At 35.2% G+C, this 21,168-nt stretch overlaps 1 protein-coding gene across 1 annotated transcript in view; it reads left to right on the plus strand.

Annotated features, from left to right (window-relative positions):
* mapk10 (mitogen-activated protein kinase 10) overlaps positions 1–21,168 on the plus strand; it is a 94,734-nt gene that overhangs the window by 56,046 nt on the left and 17,520 nt on the right. Inside the window, 2 exon segments of the mRNA XM_030148615.1 lie at positions 7,302–7,484; positions 13,632–13,756. Of these exon segments, the coding sequence (XP_030004475.1) occupies positions 7,302–7,484; positions 13,632–13,756 (308 nt within the window).

The following is a 21,168-nucleotide window of genomic DNA, read 5'->3' on the forward strand; positions in this document are numbered from 1 at the left end:
AGCAGAGAACTGCAGGAAGCAGAGCTGCAGGTTCAGCAGAAGGTTCTCAGGTCACTGGGAGTCCACTCATGGTTTCAGCTCTAACGTAAACCCTGTATAACAGACGCTCACAGCATGGTTTTTATAAAGAGCCGATACGTTCAAGTGCACGACAGTCCGTTTTAAGACCTGAAAATCTCCAAACAGTGGAGTGTGATACATTTGGCAGTGCCGCAGAGGAAAACACCAAAGCTGTTGTACCAGAGCCACGGATGGGACCTTCTGCAGATGAACAAACCTGTTAGTGAGCGCTGGGTGGACTCTGGCCAATGTGACTACAAGGAGATGGAAGCCTGTGGTCTTCTAATGGGGGTATCTGGTGGACCTGGCAGCGGATCCACCTCAACTGGCACCGTCTGTGAGAAGGCAGGATGGGAGGGGTCTGCCAGGGTTAGGCGGCGTGGCAACAGGAGGAGAAACCCGGAGCTGGCCCAGGACAGGAGCACATTTAAAGGCAGCCCACAGAACCCACTGCAGCCGTGTCCCTGTGGGCCTCACACCGAAGACCAGGGCTGTCAGACCAACGCTGCATCTTTCAGAGGCCACATCCGGTCCAGTCTGAGCTGAAGCAGGATGGACTAGTACAATAATAATCATCTGTTCTAGAGCTGAACCCAGTCATCCACTCAGTCCTAAAAACATCATTCCACTCCAGTTCTCCTGAATCACAGCTCTGCTTCCTGCAGTTCTCTGCTGTTCAACTTTGGTTCCACTCTTGTGTTTCACACGGACGCTTATTGTGACGCACAAAGAAGCTTCACTTCAGGAAAACTGACACAGAATATTTCCCTTCAATCAGTTTGAGTCGATTAATCGACTCATGAATTTCTGCATTCACTTCCAACACCTAATGGAAACTGTTTCAGCTCTGGTCTGTTCTCTGGACAACAGTCTAGAAATAAGGACGACTCTGAATCTTTCTCTTTGTTCTAGTGCACAATGTTTTCAGGTCGTTTTCACTAAAAAAATGTGAATAACCTGAAAAAGCGGACATTTCTTTAGAAAAATAAGAGCAATTTTCTACTTACAATGGGGTCAATTTAACACGTCCATAGAAACATCCATTTTGTTTCAATGTACTTCAAACTGGGCACAAATATAGAAGCAACTGAGAAACTGACATCAGCACACGCACACACATGACGACATCAGCACACGCACACACATGATGACATCAGCACACGCACACACATGATGACATCAGCACATGCACACACGATGACATCAGCACACACACAGACATGATAACATCAGCACACGCACACACATGATGACATCAGCACACGCACACACATGATGACATCAGCACACGCACACACATGATGACATCAGCACACACACAGACACGATGACATCAGCACACGCACACACAAGATTACATCAGCACACGCACACACATGATGACATCAGCACACGCACACACATGATGACATCAGCATATGCACAGACATGATGACATCAGCACACGCACACACAAGATTACATCAGCACACGCACACACATGATGACATCAGCACACGCACACACATGATGACATCAGCATATGCACAGACATGATGACATCAGCACACGCACACACGATGACATCAGCATATGCACAGACATGATGACATCAGTGCACGCGCAGACACGATGACATCAGCACACGCGCAGACATGATGACATCAGCACACGCACAGACATGATGACATCAGCTGGATGGATGCCAACATAAGATACACTGGGCCGGATCCAGTACGATTCCAGTTTGCCTGTATTCGTTTACTTGTGTAATCTAGTATTTTGTGTGTGGGGTGTGCCCACGGTCTGCAGGTGATTTACAAAGATGATGTGTGCAGATTCCAACAGGTGGAAAGTCTGACAGACCGCCCTGTTTACAAGAGGCTTTAGTGTGTTCTACTGGAGAAAATACACTGGAGAAAGAGCTGTGGGATGAACCAGAGTTAATGATAAACCAGAGTTAATAATAAACCAGAGTTAATGACGAACCAGAGTTAATGACGAACCAGAGTTAATGATGAACCAGAGTTAATGATACACCAGAGTTAATAGTGAACCAGAGTCAATGATAAACCAGAGTTAATGATGAACCAGAGTTAATGACGAACCACAGTTAATGATGAACCATAGTTAATGACGAACCAGAGTTAATGATACACCAGAGTTAATAATGAACCAGAGTTAATGATAAACCAGAGTTAATGACGAACCAGAGTTAATGATGAACCAGAGTTAATGATAAACCAGAGTTAATAATGAACCAGAGTTAATGATGAACCAGAGTTAATGATAAACCAGAGTTAATAATGAACCAGAGTTAATGATGAACCAGAGTTAATGATGAACCAGAGTTAATGATAAACCAGAGTTAATAATGAACCAGAGTTAATGACGAACCAGAGTTAATGATGAACCACAGTTAATGATAAACCAGAGTTAATGATAAACCAGAGTTAATGATGACCCAGAGTTAATGATACACCAGAGTTAATGACAAACCAGAGTTAATGATACACCAGAGTTAATGATAAATCAGAGTTAATGATGAACCAGAGTTAATGATGAACCAGAGTTAATGATACACCAGAGTTAATGATAAACCACAGTTAATGATAAACCAGAGTTAATGACGAACAAGAGTTAATGATAAACCAGAGTTAATGATGAACCAGAGTTAATGATGAACCAGAGTTAATGATACACCAGAGTTAATGACGAACCAGAGTTAATGATGAACCAGAGTTAATGATAAACCAGAGTTAATGACGAACAAGAGTTAATGATAAACCAGAGTTAATGACAAACCAGAGTTAATGATGAACCAGAGTTAATGATAAACCAGACACCAAATATACACTAAATATACACCAAATATACACCAAATATATACTAAGTATACACCAAATATACACTAAGTATACACCAAATATACACCAAATATACACTAAATATATGCACTAAATATACACTAAGTATACACCAAATATGCACCAAATATACACCAAATATACACTAAATATACACTAAGTATACACCAAATATACACTAAATATACACTAAATATACACTAAATATACACTAAATATACACCAAATATACACTAAATATACACCAAATATACACTAAATATACACTAAATATACACTAAATATACACCAAATATACACTAAATATACACTAAGTATACACCAAATATGCACCAAATATACACTAAATATACACTAAGTATACACCAAATATACACTAAATATACACTAAATATACACCAAATATACACTAAATATACACCAAATATACACTAAATATACACCAAATATACACTAATATACACTAAATATACACCAAATATACACTAAATATACACTAATATACACTAAGTATACACCAAATATACACTAAATATACACTAAATATATGCACTAAATATACACTAAATATACACCAAATATACACTAAATATACACCAAATATACACTAAATATACACTAAATATACACCAAATATACACTAAATATACACTAAATATACACCAAATATACACTAAATATACACTAAATATATGCACTAAATATACACTAAATATACACCAAATATACACTAAATATACACTAAATATACACTAAATATACACCAAATATACACTAAATATACACTAAATATACACCAAATATACACTAAATATACACTAAATATATGCACTAAATATACACTAAATATACACCAAATATACACTAAATATACACTAAATATACACCAAATATACACCAAATATACACTAAATATACACTAAATATACACCAAATATACACTAAATATACACTAAATATACACCAAATATACACTAAATATACACTAAATATACACTAAATATACACCAAATATACACTAAATATACACTAAGTATACACCAAATATGCACCAAATATACACTAAATATACACTAAGTATACACCAAATATACACTAAATATACACTAAATATATGCACTAAATATACACTAAATATACACCAAATATACACTAAATATACACCAAATATACACTAAATATACACTAAATATACACCAAATATACACTAAATATACACTAAATATACACCAAATATACACTAAATATACACTAAATATACACTAAGTATACACCAAATATACACTAAATATACACTAAATATATGCACTAAATATACACTAAATATACACCAAATATACACTAAATATACACCAAATATACACTAAATATACACTAAATATACACCAAATATACACTAAATATACACTAAATATATGCACTAAATATACACTAAATATACACCAAATATACACTAAATATACACCAAATATACACTAAATATACACCAAATATACACTAAATATACACTAAATATACACTAAATATACACCAAATATACACTAAATATACACCAAATATACACTAAATATACACTAAATATACACCAAATATACACTAAATATACACTAAATATACACCAAATATACACTAAATATACACTAAATATACACTAAGTATACACCAAATATACACTAAATATACACTAAATATATGCACTAAATATACACTAAATATACACCAAATATACACTAAATATACACCAAATATACACTAAATATACACTAAATATACACCAAATATACACTAAATATACACTAAATATACACCAAATATACACTAAATATATGCACTAAATATACACTAAATATACACCAAATATACACTAAATATACACTAAATATACACTAAATATACACCAAATATACACTAAATATACACTAAATATACACTAAATATACACTAAATATACACCAAATATACACTAAATATACACTAAATATACACTAAGTATACACCAAATATACACTAAATATACACTAAATATATGCACTAAATATACACTAAATATACACCAAATATACACTAAATATACACCAAATATACACTAAATATACACTAAATATACACCAAATATACACTAAATATACACTAAATATATGCACTAAATATACACTAAATATACACCAAATATACACTAAATATACACCAAATATACACTAAATATACACCAAATATACACTAAATATACACTAAATATACACCAAATATACACTAAATATACACCAAATATACACTAAATATACACCAAATATACACTAAATATACACTAAATATACACCAAATATACACTAAATATACACTAAATATACACTAAGTATACACCAAATATACACTAAATATACACTAAATATATGCACTAAATATACACTAAATATACACCAAATATACACTAAATATACACCAAATATACACTAAATATACACTAAATATACACCAAATATACACTAAATATACACTAAATATACACCAAATATACACTAAATATACACTAAATATATGCACTAAATATACACTAAATATACACCAAATATACACTAAATATACACTAAATATACACTAAATATACACCAAATATACACTAAATATACACTAAATATACACTAAATATACACTAAATATACACCAAATATACACTAAATATACACTAAATATACACCAAATATCTATCGCTCTCTCTTTTCCCCTTCTCTACTCTCTCTCTTTAACCCCAACTGGTCAAGGCAGACGTCCATCCTCCAGGAGTCTGGGTCTGCTCCAGGTTTCTGCTGTTAAAGGGAAGTTTTTCCTTCCACTGTCACCATCACAAGTGTTTGCTCCAGGAGGATTCTGTTGGGTTTCTGTAGAATTGACTTAGAGTCTGGTTTTGACCAACTCTATATATAAAATGTCAAGAGATAACTTTTTTGTGATCTGGCGCTATATAAATAAAATTTGATTGATTGAGTGATTTAATTGGTTTTCCCCTGTAAGTCGCTTTGGAAAAAAGCGTCTGCCAAATGCGTAAACATAAACATAAACATAAACAAATATACACTAAATATACACCAAATATACACTAAATATACACCAAATATACACTAAATATACACTAAATATATACACTAAATATACACTAAATATACACTAAATATATGCACTAAATATACATTAAATATACACTAAATATACACCAAATATACACTAAATATACACTAAATATATGCACTAAATATACATTAAATATACACTAAATATACACCAAATATACACTGAATATACACTAAATATACACCAAATATACACTAAATATACACTAAGTATACACTAAATATACACTAAATATACACCAAATATACACTAAATATACACCAAATATACACTAAATATACACCAAATATACACTAAATATATACACTAAATATACACTAAATATATGCACTAAATATACATTAAATATACACTAAATATACACCAAATATACACTAAATATACACTAAATATATGCACTAAATATACATTAAATATACACTAAATATACACCAAATATACACTAAATATACACTAAATATATGCACTAAATATACATTAAATATACACTAAATATACACCAAATATACACTAAATATACACTAAATATACACCAAATATACACTAAATATACACCAAATATACACTAAATATATACACTAAATATACACTAAATATATGCACTAAATATACATTAAATATACACTAAATATACACCAAATATACACTAAATATACACTAAATATATGCACTAAATATACATTAAATATACACTAAATATACACCAAATATACACTAAATATACACTAAATATATGCACTAAATATACATTAAATATACACTAAATATACACCAAATATACACTAAATATACACTAAATACGCTATATCTGCTAAAGAAGTTTTTGTTGGACTATTGTGAAGTTGAAGTCAACCACGGAGAATCTTTTTGTTGGTGAAAATAAATTTGGATAATTTTGAAGACAGAAATATCTCCGTGAGTATTTATGAAGGCATTTAGTCACAGAGCTCCTCCTCAGACTACTCTGCTATTTTTATTTTTTACCCTTTTTCTTTTGGAATGCAAGCGTAGCTGTAACATGATGTTATTATTTTACTGGTCTGGCTCACTGGAGCCTAAACTGGGCTGAATTTGCCCCTGAACTAAAATGATAGTTCATATCTGAAGTGGAACTTTTGTATTTCACACATTCATGCCATGGGCCAAACTGGACCCTTTGGCGGGCAGTTTTTGGCCTGCGAGCCTTATGTTTGACACCTGTGTATGAAGGCATGAAGGATGTTGCGTACCCCAGGTGTGTTTCCCTTAATCTTGACCCAACGCCAGACATCGACCAGTGGAACAAAGTGATCGAGCAGCTGGGTACGCCCTCGCCGGAGTTCATGAAGAAGCTTCAACCCACAGTCAGGAACTACGTGGAGAACCGGCCCAAGTACGCAGGCCTCACTTTCCCCAAACTCTTCCCTGACTGCCTTTTCCCAGCGGACTCTGAGCACAACAAACTCAAAGGTGAGACTTCACTTCTGCTTATTAAAGCTGTGAATGCACTTAGACCTGGGCTGTGGACCAGCAACAATCTGGACATACCATACAAATCACACTAGGATCACCACACCACATACCACCGCACACCACCGCATACCACCGCATACCACCACATACCACCACATGCCACCGCATACCACCGCATACCACCACATACCACCACATGCCACCGCATACCACCGCATACCACCACATACCACCGCATACCACCGCATACCACCACATGCCACCGCATACCACCGCATACCACCGCATACCACCGCATACCCCCACATACCGCCACATACCGCCACATACCACCACATACCGCCACATACCGCCGCATACCGCCGCATACCACCGCATACCACCACATACCACCACATACCACCACATACCACCACATACCACCACATGCCACCGCATACCACCGCATACCACCGCATACCACCACATACCACCGCATACCACCACATACCACCGCATGCCACCGCATACCACCGCATACCACCGCATACCACCGCATACCACCACATACCGCCACATACCGCCACATACCACCACATACCACCACATACCACCACATACCGCCACATACCGCCACATACCACCACATACCGCCACATACCGCCACATACCACCACATACCGCCACATACCGCCACATACCGCCACATACCGCCATATACCAACACATACCACCACATACCGCCACATACCGCCATATACCAACACATACCACCACATACCACCACATACCAACACATACCGCCACATACCGCCACATACCGCCACATACCGCCATATACCAACACATACCACCACATACCGCCATATACCACCATATGTCAGGATTCTGTTAAAAAGGCCATTTTTTGTTTGTTTCTTTTTTAAAAATGATTATTTCCTGGAACAACTGAATTCCACCATAAATCTGCCCAAATCCTAAACACATTTGTATTTGATCCTAACAGGATCTAATGTTCTATCAGCAAATGTTCAAACTGTGTTCAAACTGAAATTGTGTTTTACAGACATTCCAGTTTCAGATCCTGTTCAAATGTTCAGATTCTATTAGTTCACAACTAACATCAGAACAGGATTTGAGTTCAATCCAACAAAGGAACCAACATTATTCCCTCCACCAGGAGGGGTTGTGATCACTGTGCTTTGTGTGTTTGCATACATCTTTGTTTGTTTGTTTGTGTGTTAACTCAAAAACTTATGGATGGATTTTCATGACATTTTCAGTAAATGTTGATACTGACACAAGGAAGAAATGATTCCATTTTGGTGGTGTTCGGGGGGGGGTTCTGTCTTGGTGGAGGTCTGGACTCTCTGAGTGCTTTTCTACTTTAATATTTATTTAATGTTCTAATACTATTCATGGTAATATTTATTTCTGTATGCATTTCTTTTTAGGGCTTGTTGTACAAATTCTCTTCTTCAGTAACTGGTGGAAGCTTCAGTGCAGGTTTACTCTGCATGTGACTGAGTTTTCATCTAGAGCAGAAACTCACGATGGAAACTGTAAAATATGGGATTCACCTTCAAATATCTACATTTGTGTTTGTCAAATGGACCCAGAATGATGATATTATTTAGGAAAAAGCCGTCTTCTTCCATAAGTAATATCCAATACAGAAAATTCTTCAGGAAGGCAAACGTTTGTGTGAACCCAGTGGTAAATGTCCGGTCCAAACGCTTCCACAGACAAACCATGGACAAACACATGAGCTGTGGTTTCAGTCCCATCACAGAAAACACAGGTCTGTGTTTCCAAACCAACTCGTAGTTTTATCACATCATTGGAGGGATCGACTCCATTCAGAATTTTAAAATGAATGTCTTCGGCTTTTGGGTTTAAAGGAAACTTTAAATATTGGCTTCACAAAATTCATACAGATTTATGTGAACAAAACTGACAGTTTCTCATGGACAGGATGGGATTTGAACAGTAGTTGAGGATTTTCCTCAGTATTTTTGGGGTATTTTTAGTTCTTTGAAGCTGGATCCTCCACATACACACTCATTAGCGTTTGTCCATTTACTCCGTCTCCAGTGGGTTCGCTCTGTTTTCCTCTTATTTACGGTCAGACGGTCATCACAGTCGTCCTGGGTGCACACTGGACATCCACAGTTCTGTCCATAGTTTTGTCGTCTGTCAAACTTCCGTCCAGTTTACGTTTACCTTCACCGGTCCCTGCTGTCAAACCGAACACCGCTCTGACTTACGGGTTATGGGCACGTGAATCTGAAACGTGGGATGGGAGGATGAAGGTACCGCCTTTCTTGCCTCTGATTGGCTAGAGAGGTTCTTCTCCGATTGGCTACTTGAGCTAGCAGTGAACTCCCATGCAGGGCAGGCTGTCAGCTGTCACTCAAGCTGTCAGGGCCAGTAGACGCATCACTCATTGCTAAGCAGAGGTTAATAATACTACTACTAATACTACTACTAATAGCATTTATTCTCTAAGTGGTTGTGGTTGAATTCTAGTACACATTCATACACTAGGGGGCAGTCCACTAACATTCACAGTCAGTCCTCACGTACAACACTGAGTTCATTTGACGTCACATTCAGACTTTCCACCTTGCCTTGCCTTTAGGGCCCACTTATTAAACTGAAATGTTTTATAATATGTTCTGTGAACCCCGCTCTGCAAAACCCCTGTGTCAGTTCTATGATCATTCAATGCAGAAGACTTGGCTCCTTCCACTTTTGTCTGTGATGACCAGTTCACACCCTCTGTTCGAACCCATACACACCCAGTGCTACTTCTATGGCAGCTCCCAAATGAAATTTTCCCTCTATTTACCCTTTCTTAAGTGATTTATCACCTTTTATTATAACATTATCCTCTGTATTTTACATTTTTTCAGTGAAAATCAGGTATTTTTCTATATTTAAATTACTGATCATGTACTTTAATCATCATGTTGATTTTATATTTGATGGTTATTTTGTCAAACACAGAGAAAGCTGAAGAAAAAGTGACTTTTTCAGTCAAATCTGTCATTAACTGAACATAAACCCAGTGTGTCCATCCACTGTCATTGATCCAACTCCATGGGTTTTACTGGTGAATCAGTGTTGTAGAAGATGACGGTGTTTCCATGGTAACTATGGAGCCTCTGAACATCCAAATGGGTCATATCTGATGACCATGAGAAGATGACAAACTGTATTTACACCAATTATTGACATGTATTGATAGGATTAGTGGATCAGCAGGAGTTAAAGCGTTTAGATCAGTAGATGGTTTGGTCAGCGGTGGCTGTTTGGGTTCAGACCTACAAAGAACTCAGTGTGATTCAGTACAATGTGTTCCATTTAGTTGCCTCTGCTACGTCAAAGCTCCTTTCTGCTAAAATCTCATGAATCATCTTTGTATTCTGGCTGCTTCCTGCCACACTGACACTGTTGAAGGAAATCCACCCAAAGACAGGAAGTGGGAGGGCAGGAGACGGGTGGGGGTCTGCAGTTGGAGCTGCTGTTTGGTGTATGGTGCACAGTCACAGGTGGGAACTGAGGCAGACCACACAGACACTGTGGGCTTCGGATCTGCTCAGCTGTTTCCAGAGGACACCAACAGAACTACTGTAGAGTGGGGTCAAGAGGAAACCCAAGAAGAAGGCATGCACTCAGCTTCTGTTCTGCACTTCCACTGCACCATTTATTCAACTCTGAAGCACATTTAGATGGTCAACTGGTTTTAGACAGGCTGGACGTCAGACATACATTCTATTTACATACGTGTGTGTGTGTGTATATACTGTTTTCATAGATACACATACTGGTAATACTGTAAATATTGTCTCAATTCATATTTTATATCTACTTTCTTTCTAGTTATCTTATTTTTTTTAGTTTTTGTAGTTTTATATTTGCTCTATTCTTGTTTTTTGAAGTACTGAGTGGAGTAGCACTCCTGATGTTATTGAACACACAAGGACAATAAAGGCTCTCCTCTCCTCTCTTCTCCTCTCTTCTCTTCTCTTCTCTCCTCTCCTCTCCTCTCCTCTCCTCTCCTCTCCTCTCCTCTCCTCTCCTCTCCTCTCCTCTCCTCTCCTCTCCTCTCCTCTCCTCTCCTCTCCTCTCCTCTCCTCTCCCCTCCCCTCCCCTCCTCTCCTCTCCTCTCCTGTATGGATGCTAGGGTTCATTAGACACATCCTTTTTTTCCTCTATCGGCTGTGCAGCCTGTGTGTCTTCCTGTCTTCTCACTTGTGTTTCTCCAGTCCTTTACTGGTGCAGGAGCTATTTATAGTGAAGGTCAGTCTGTGTAGGAGATGGACGGTGTGTGCTTTAAGCACAAGAGTCTTCAGGGTAGAAACTGAGCGACTGGGGGACGCTCAGAGCATTTATGGAGCTGGATGTTACATGAACGTTCCACTGAAGAGGCACCGGCGCTCTTTCATTTATCAGATCTCACAAAGTGTTTCACAGTTGGAGTCTTCACATTTTGACAAAACCTAATTTTTGCAACACGGATAAACATGAGATTATTGAGCTGGCAGGAGTCTGGAATTTTTAATAAGCAAATAAATGGAAGAAAATGATAGATTCAGCAGTTTCTCAGTTGCAGACAAGCAATAGTAGAACATATCAATGCAAGTCGTATTACAACACTAAATACACTGTAGGCCAGGGGAAATATATTACATTTAGCAAATTAAGTGATTTTTTGCCGGGTCAAAATTGTGAAAAATAAAAAATACAGAAGATAAATTCAGATCAGTGCTTCCTCTGGGGACGGTTTTTCTCAACATTAATTCAAAATGCATCCTCCTTTTTATTGTAATCTCTTAAATGTGAATGTGTTTCTCTGGTAACTGCCTGTCATTAGAGGCTTTATTTACTATTATGATCAGAATCATGTTAATTGCCTTGTAAGTAAACAGGGTTCACATTACTAAGAACTTGTTTCAGTGGTTTGGTGCATAAATAGAACATGGAGTAGGTAAGAAGCATGCAGTAAAAAATAAAATAAACAATATATTGTACATGATGCTTTTTTTTTTGTACTAAAATAATGCACATTTCCATGCTCACAGCTGGAGCTTCTGGTCGGCCATCGTCCCCCAGCCTCGTTACTGTCATGTTTTTCCTCTTCTTGGCCCCTGTCAAAGCAGTAACCCTGGTGTAAATCCACACATGCTGGAGGGGCTGTGACATTCACGGTTCCTCCGACAAGCTGCTGCACTTTCTTCTTTTCTTCACTCCCTGACATTTATCTCTCTGTTCCCTCTCGCTTTACGTATCTTCAAATCCCCCTTAGGGAGAATATTTCAGTGGATGGAGGTCTCAATCAGACATAGGGGTGTTCAAAAATATTGGTTCTGCAGTAGATTCCCCCCCCCCCCCCCCCCCCAGTAGTAGATTCTACTGGGGGGGGCGTTAAAAGAAGCTGCAAAAAGGACGATTTTCCAAAGGCAAAATAACAAACAATTTAGGTTTTTTGTCTCATTTAGAACATCTTAATTTATTAAAGATTATAATGTAAATTGTGTCTTCTATCACATGACCCCATTTCTAAGTAGGACTGTAAGAAAATATGGGTTCTGCAATATATCACGATATTCCATTTCACAATACTGTATCGATATTAAAAAGTACTGTATGGATATTTGTAGGTATTTATTCTAATGCAGATATGGCTTGGGTTCATTTTTGTTTTTCTTTATTGTGTATATTTTATTTCTTCTTATTTCACACTCTTTTATTTAATAATGTTGGTTCCTTTGTTGGGATTGAACTCAAATCCTGTTCTGATGTTAGTTGTGAACTAATAGAATCTGAACATTTGAACAGGATCTGAAACTGGAATGTCTGGAAAACAGAATTTCAGTTTGAACACAGTTGGAACACTTGGTGACAGAACATTAGATCCTGTTGGGATCAAATACAAATGTGTTTAGGATTTGGGCAGATTTATGATGGAATTCAATTCTTCAAGGAAATAATCATTTAAAAAAAAGAAACAAACCAAAAATGGCCTTTTTAACAGTATCATGATATATTGCGATCTGTCGTATGGTGATCCTAGTTTTGTGACTTGTATCGTATCTCCAGATTCTTGCTGACACACAGCCCTACTCAGACACTTTTCCTGTTTCTGTTTCCGAACCACAGCTAGCCAGGCCAGAGACCTGCTGTCTAAGATGCTGATCATCGACCCGGCTAAGCGGATATCGGTGGACGAGGCCTTACAGCACCCCTACATCAACGTGTGGTACGATCCGGCCGAGGTGGAGGCGGTAAGCCTTTGGCAGAGCCTTGGATCTGTGACTGTCAAGAGCTCCAGCCTTCCTTCTGTCTTTGATCGTCAACTTTGTTTACATTTTGTTTTGCATCATCGTTAACAGCATGACAATAATTGTTCCTCAGGATTATTTTCAGTCAGTCTCAGTGATTTTAAACCAGTCTGGGACCGTTAACCCATAAAGACCCACAGAAACAGTCACTGGCACCCAAAAACATCTACTGATGAAAAATGTTTAATAACTTCTGATCCAATAATTCCATCAATACATGTAAGGAACTGAATGAATATTTTATTTCAGTTATGCACAAAAACACACACATATAAAAAAAACAAACATAAAATGAACACAACTGGTAACCGAAAAAGGCAGAAGCTGAAGTCAGAGGTTTATTTCTGCTTCTCCTACTCCATCCTGACTCCACCTCCACACCTGAAGTTTCAGCAGATAAAACATTCACACAAATTCGTCTACATTCAGTTTCTTCAGTCACTTTGAAATCATTTTACTTTCACAGCCCTGGAGAATTTGACAACTTAAAGCTTTTTTGAAACTCAACAGTGAGTGACACAGTTTCACTTCATCCTTCAGTTTGTTCCAGAATTTGACCCCAATAACAGAAACACAGTGAAATTTAACCTTTGTTCGGACTTTACAAAATTCCATAAAAATGTTGACATTTACAAACTCTCCTTTCACACAAAATGGGAATAACCTGAACAAATATGAACCAAGGTTATTAACGTTAAGGAAAATGAATGAAAACTAGAATTGAAAAACATTTTCGTTAACTGAAATAAAAAAGAACTATAATTAAAAGAAAAACCATAACTAACTGAAACTGTATTGTGTGTTTACAAAACTAACTAAAACAGATAAAAATTATGGATAAAATTCCCTTCATTTTCGTCTTTGTCAATGTCAGATTGATACGAAATTGATTTATTTCGCTCTAGCAGTTTTAGCTAGCGGCACCGTATGCCACTTTTTGCTCCGTCACTTGTGTTCACTTGTGGTTTCCAGTCGTCTTCTGGTCCCCACTCTACCTGGAAACATGGAGACTAAAGCAGCAGAGTCCTGTCTGGGATTGATTTGAATAGGAGCACAGAGAAGAAGAGAAAAGAGACCACTGAACTACAACTGAACTACAACTGAACTACAACTAAACTACAACTGAACTACAACTGAACTACAACTAAACTACAACTGAACTACAACTGAACTACAACTAAACTACAACTGAACTACAACTAAACTACAACTGAACTACAACTGAACTACAACTAAACTACAACTGAACTACAAATAAACTACAACTGAACTACAACTGAACTAAAACTAAACTAAAACTAAACTACAACTAAACTACAACTGAACTACAACTAAACTACAACTGAACTACAACTGAACTACAACTGAACTACAACTAAACTACAACTGAACTACAACTGAACTACAACTAAACTACAACTGAACTACAAATAAACTACAACTGAACTACAACTAATCTACAACTGAACTACAACTGAACTACAACTGAAACTAAACTACAACTAAAACTAAACTACAACTAAAACTAAACTACAACTAAACTACAACTGAACTACAACTAAACTACAACTAAACTAAAACTACAACTGAACTACAACTAAACTACAACTGAACTACAACTAAACTAAAACTAAACTACAACTGAACTACAACTAAACTACAACTGAACTACAACTGAACTACAACTGAACTACAACTAAAACTAAACTACAACTAAACTACAACTACAACTGAACTACAACTAAACTACAACTGAACTACAACTGAACTACAACTAAAACTAAACTACAACTAAACTACAACTGAACTACAACTAAACTAAAACTAAACTACAACTGAACTACAACTAAACTACAACTGAACTACAACTGAACTACAACTGAACTACAACTAAAACTAAACTACAACTAAACTACAACTACAACTGAACTACAACTGAACTACAACTAAACTACAACTGAACTACAACTAAACTACAACTAAACTAAAACTACAACTGAACTACAACTGAACTAAAACTACAACTAAACTACAACTGAACTACAAATAAACTAAAACTAAACTACAACTGAACTACAACTAAACTACAACTGAACTACAACTGAACTACAACTAAACTAAAACTAAACTACAACTGAACTACAACTAAACTACAACTAAACTACAACTGAACTACAAATAAACTACAACTGAACTACAACTAATCTACAACTGAACTAAAACTAAACTACAACTGAACTACAACTAAACTACAACTGAACTACAAATAAACTACAACTGAACTACAACTAATCTACAACTGAACTACAACTGAACTACAACTGAAACTAAACTACAACTAAAACTAAACTACAACTAAACTACAACTGAACTACAACTAAACTACAACTAAACTAAAACTACAACTGAACTACAACTAAACTACAACTGAACTACAACTAAAACTAAACTACAACTAAACTACAACTAAAACTAAACTACAACTAAACTAAAACTACAACTGAACTACAACTAAACTACAACTGAACTACAACTAAAACTAAACTACAACTAAACTTCAACTGAACTACAACTAAACTACAACTGAACTACAACTAAAACTAAACTACAACTAAACTACAACTACAACTGAACTACAACTAAACTACAACTGAACTACGACTGAACTACAACTGAACTACAACTAAAACTAAACTACAACTAAACTACAACTACAACTGAACTACAACTGAACTACAACTAAACTACAACTGAACTACAACTAAAACTAAACTACAACTAAACTACAACTAAACTAAAACTACAACTGAACTACAACTGAACTACAACTGAACTAAAACTACAACTGAACTACAACTGAACTACAACTGAACCACAACTAAAACTAAACTACAACTAAACTACAACTGAACTACAACTAAACTACAACTGAACTACAACTAAAACTAAACTACAACTAAACTACAACTACAACTGAAATACAACTGAACTACAACTAAACTAAACTACAACTGAACTACAACTGAACTAAAACTAAACTACAACTGAACTACAACTAAACTACAACTGAACTACAACTGAACTACAACTGAACTAAAACTAAACTACAACTGAACTACAACTAAACTAAAACTAAACTACAACTGAACTACAACTGAACTACAACTAAAACTAAACCACAACTAAACTTCAACTGAACTACAACTAAACTACAACTGAACTACAACTAAAACTAAACTACAACTAAACTACAACTACAACTGAACTACAACTAAACTACAACTGAACTACGACTGAACTACAACTGAACTACAACTAAAACTAAACTACAACTAAACTACAACTACAACTGAACTACAACTGAACTACAACTAAACTACAACTGAACTACAACTGAACTACAACTAAAACTAAACTACAACTAAACTAAAACTACAACTGAACTACAACTGAACTAAAACTACAACTGAACTACAACTGAACTACAACTGAACTACAACTAAAACTAAACAACAACTAAACTACAACTAAACTACAACTAAAACTAAACTACAACTAAACTACAACTACAACTGAAATACAACTGAACTACAACTAAACTACAACTGAACTACAACTGAACTACAACTGAACTAAAACTAAACTACAACTAAACTACAACTGAACTACAACTAAACTACAACTGAACTACAACTGAACTAAAACTAAACTACAACTGAACTACAACTAACTACAACTGAACTACAACTAAACTAAAACTAAACTACAACTGAACTACAACTGAACTAAAACTAAACTACAACTGAACTACAACTAAACTACAACTGAACTACAACTGAACTACAACTAAACTACAACTGAACTACAAATAAACTACAACTGAACTACAACTAATCTACAACTGAACTACAACTGAACTACAACTGAAACTAAACTACAACTAAAACTAAACTACAACTAAAACTAAACTACAACTAAACTACAACTGAACTACAACTAAACTAAAACTACAACTGAACTACAACTAAACTACAACTGAACTACAACTAAAACTAAACTACAACTAAACTACAACTAAAACTAAACTACAACTAAACTAAAACTACAACTGAACTACAACTAAACTACAACTGAACTACAACTAAAACTAAACTACAACTAAACTTCAACTGAACTACAACTAAACTACAACTGAACTACAACTAAAACTAAACTACAACTAAACTACAACTACAACTGAACTACAACTAAACTACAACTGAACTACGACTGAACTACAACTGAACTACAACTAAAACTAAACTACAACTAAACTACAACTACAACTGAACTACAACTGAACTACAACTAAACTACAACTGAACTACAACTAAAACTAAACTACAACTAAACTACAACTAAACTAAAACTACAACTGAACTACAACTGAACTACAACTGAACTAAAACTACAACTGAACTACAACTGAACTACAACTGAACTACAACTAAAACTAAACTACAACTGAACTACAACTAAACTACAACTGAACTACAACTAAAACTAAACTACAACTAAACTACAACTACAACTGAAATACAACTGAACTACAACTAAACTACAACTGAACTACAACTGAACTAAAACTAAACTACAACTGAACTACAACTAAACTACAACTGAACTACAACTGAACTAAAACTAAACTACAACTGAACTACAACTAAACTAAAACTAAACTACAACTGAACTACAACTGAACTACAACTAAAACTAAACCACAACTAAACTTCAACTGAACTACAACTAAACTACAACTGAACTACAACTGAACTACAACTAAAACTAAACTACAACTAAACTACAACTGAACTACAACTGAACTACAACTAAACTACAACTGAACTACGACTGAACTACAACTGAACTACAACTAAAACTAAACTACAACTAAACTACAACTACAACTGAACTACAACTGAACTACAACTAAACTACAACTGAACTACAACTGAACTACAACTGAACTAAAACTAAACTACAACTAAACTACAACTGAACTACAACTGAACTACAACTAAACTACAACTGAACTACAACTGAACTAAAACTAAACTACAACTGAACTACAACTAAACTACAACTGAACTACAACTAAACTAAAACTAAACTACAACTGAACTACAACTGAACTAAAACTAAACTACAACTGAACTACAACTAAACTACAACTGAACTACAACTGAACTACAACTAAACTACAACTGAACTACAAATAAACTACAACTGAACTACAACTAATCTACAACTGAACTACAACTGAACTACAACTGAACTACAACTGAAACTAAACTACAACTAAAACTAAACTACAACTAAAACTAAACTACAACTAAACTACAACTAAACTAAAACTACAACTGAACTACAACTGAACTACAACTAAACTACAACTGAACTACAACTAAAACTAAACTACAACTAAAACTAAACTACAACTAAACTAAAACTACAACTGAACTACAACTGAACTACAACTAAACTACAACTGAACTACAACTGAACTACAACTAAAACTAAACTACAACTAAACTTCAACTGAACTACAACTAAACTACAACTACAACTGAACTACAACTGAACTACAACTAAACTACAACTGAACTACAACGAAACTACAACTGAACTACAACTAAAACTAAACTACAACTAAACTACAACTACAACTGAACTACAACTGAACTACAACTAAACTACAACTGAACTACAACTGAACTACAACTAAAACTAAACTACAACTAAACTACAACTAAACTAAAACTACAACTGAACTACAACTGAACTACAACTGAACTAAAACTACAACTGAACTACAACTGAACTACAACTGAACTACAACTAAAACTAAACTACAACTAAACTACAACTGAACTACAACTAAACTACAACTGAACTACAACTAAAACTAAACTACAACTAAACTACAACTACAACTGAAATACAACTGAACTACAACTAAACTACAACTGAACTACAACTGAACTACAACTAAAACTAAACTACAACTAAACTACAACTACAACTGAACTACAACTGAACTACAACTAAACTACAACTGAACTACAACTAAAACTAAACTACAACTAAACTAAAACTACAACTGAACTACAACTGAACTACAACTAAACTACAACTGAACTAAACTAAAACTAAACCACAACTAAACTACAACTAAAACTAAACTACAACTAAAACTAAACTACAACTAAACTAAAACTACAACTGAACTACAACTAAAACTAAACTACAACTAAAACTAAACTACAACTAAACTACAACTAAACTAAAACTACAACTGAACTACAACTGAACTACAACTAAACTACAACTAAAACTAAACTACAACTAAACTACAACTAAACTAAAACTACAACTAAGCTACAACTAAAACTAAACTAAAACTAAACTACAACTAAACTGCAAGTAAACTAAAACTAAACTAAAACTAAGCATTTAGAAAAAAATTAAAACTAATAAAAACGATCAAACCTGCTGTGAAAACATTTTAACAATGTTATGCCTCAGTTTATCATTTGCATTAGAAGTTACAGATGACACTGGATCTACAAATACACAAAACATTTAGTAACAGGAAGAATATTGTTAAAATTCCACTTATTTAAGACATTTCAGGGTGTTCATATTTGTTGAGATTATTCCCATTTTTTGTGAAAGGATAGTATACAAATGTAAACATTTTCATGTAATGCTACTTTTTTTTTACACTAAAACAGAGAACCATTTGCAGTCGTCATTATTTCTCTGTTATTCTGACAGTATTTGACTGGTCCTGCCCACTGCAGATTGAATTGGTCTGAATGTGGAACCAGAACTAAAAGGACTGTTCATATCTTAGTGGAATTTTTGCATTTCACAAATTCATCCCAGGGCCGGACTGGACCCTTTGGTGGGCTGGATTTGACAACTGTGATCTAGACCACAGGTGTCAAACATGTGGCCCGGGGGCCAAATCCGGCCCACCAAAGGGTCCAGTCCGGCCCTGGGATGAATGTGTGAAATGCAAAACTTACACTGAAGAAATGAACAATCCTTTTAGTTCTGGTTCCACATTCAGACCAATTCAATCTCACAATAACCTATAAATACTCACAACTCCAAATTTTTCTCTTTGTAAATATTTTCATGTATTTACACTAAAACAATGTATAATTTTGCAAAAAAATGTGAATAACCTGAACAAATATGAACAACCTGGAATGTCTTAAGAGAAATGCAATTTTAATAATATTCTGTCTGTTATTAAATGTTCTGTGTGTTTGTAGCTCCACTGTGATCTGTAAGTTCTAATGTACATG

The sequence above is a fragment of the Sphaeramia orbicularis genome, chromosome 12 (assembly GCF_902148855.1).
Source record: "Sphaeramia orbicularis chromosome 12, fSphaOr1.1, whole genome shotgun sequence".
Taxonomy (NCBI): domain Eukaryota; kingdom Metazoa; phylum Chordata; class Actinopteri; order Kurtiformes; family Apogonidae; genus Sphaeramia; species Sphaeramia orbicularis.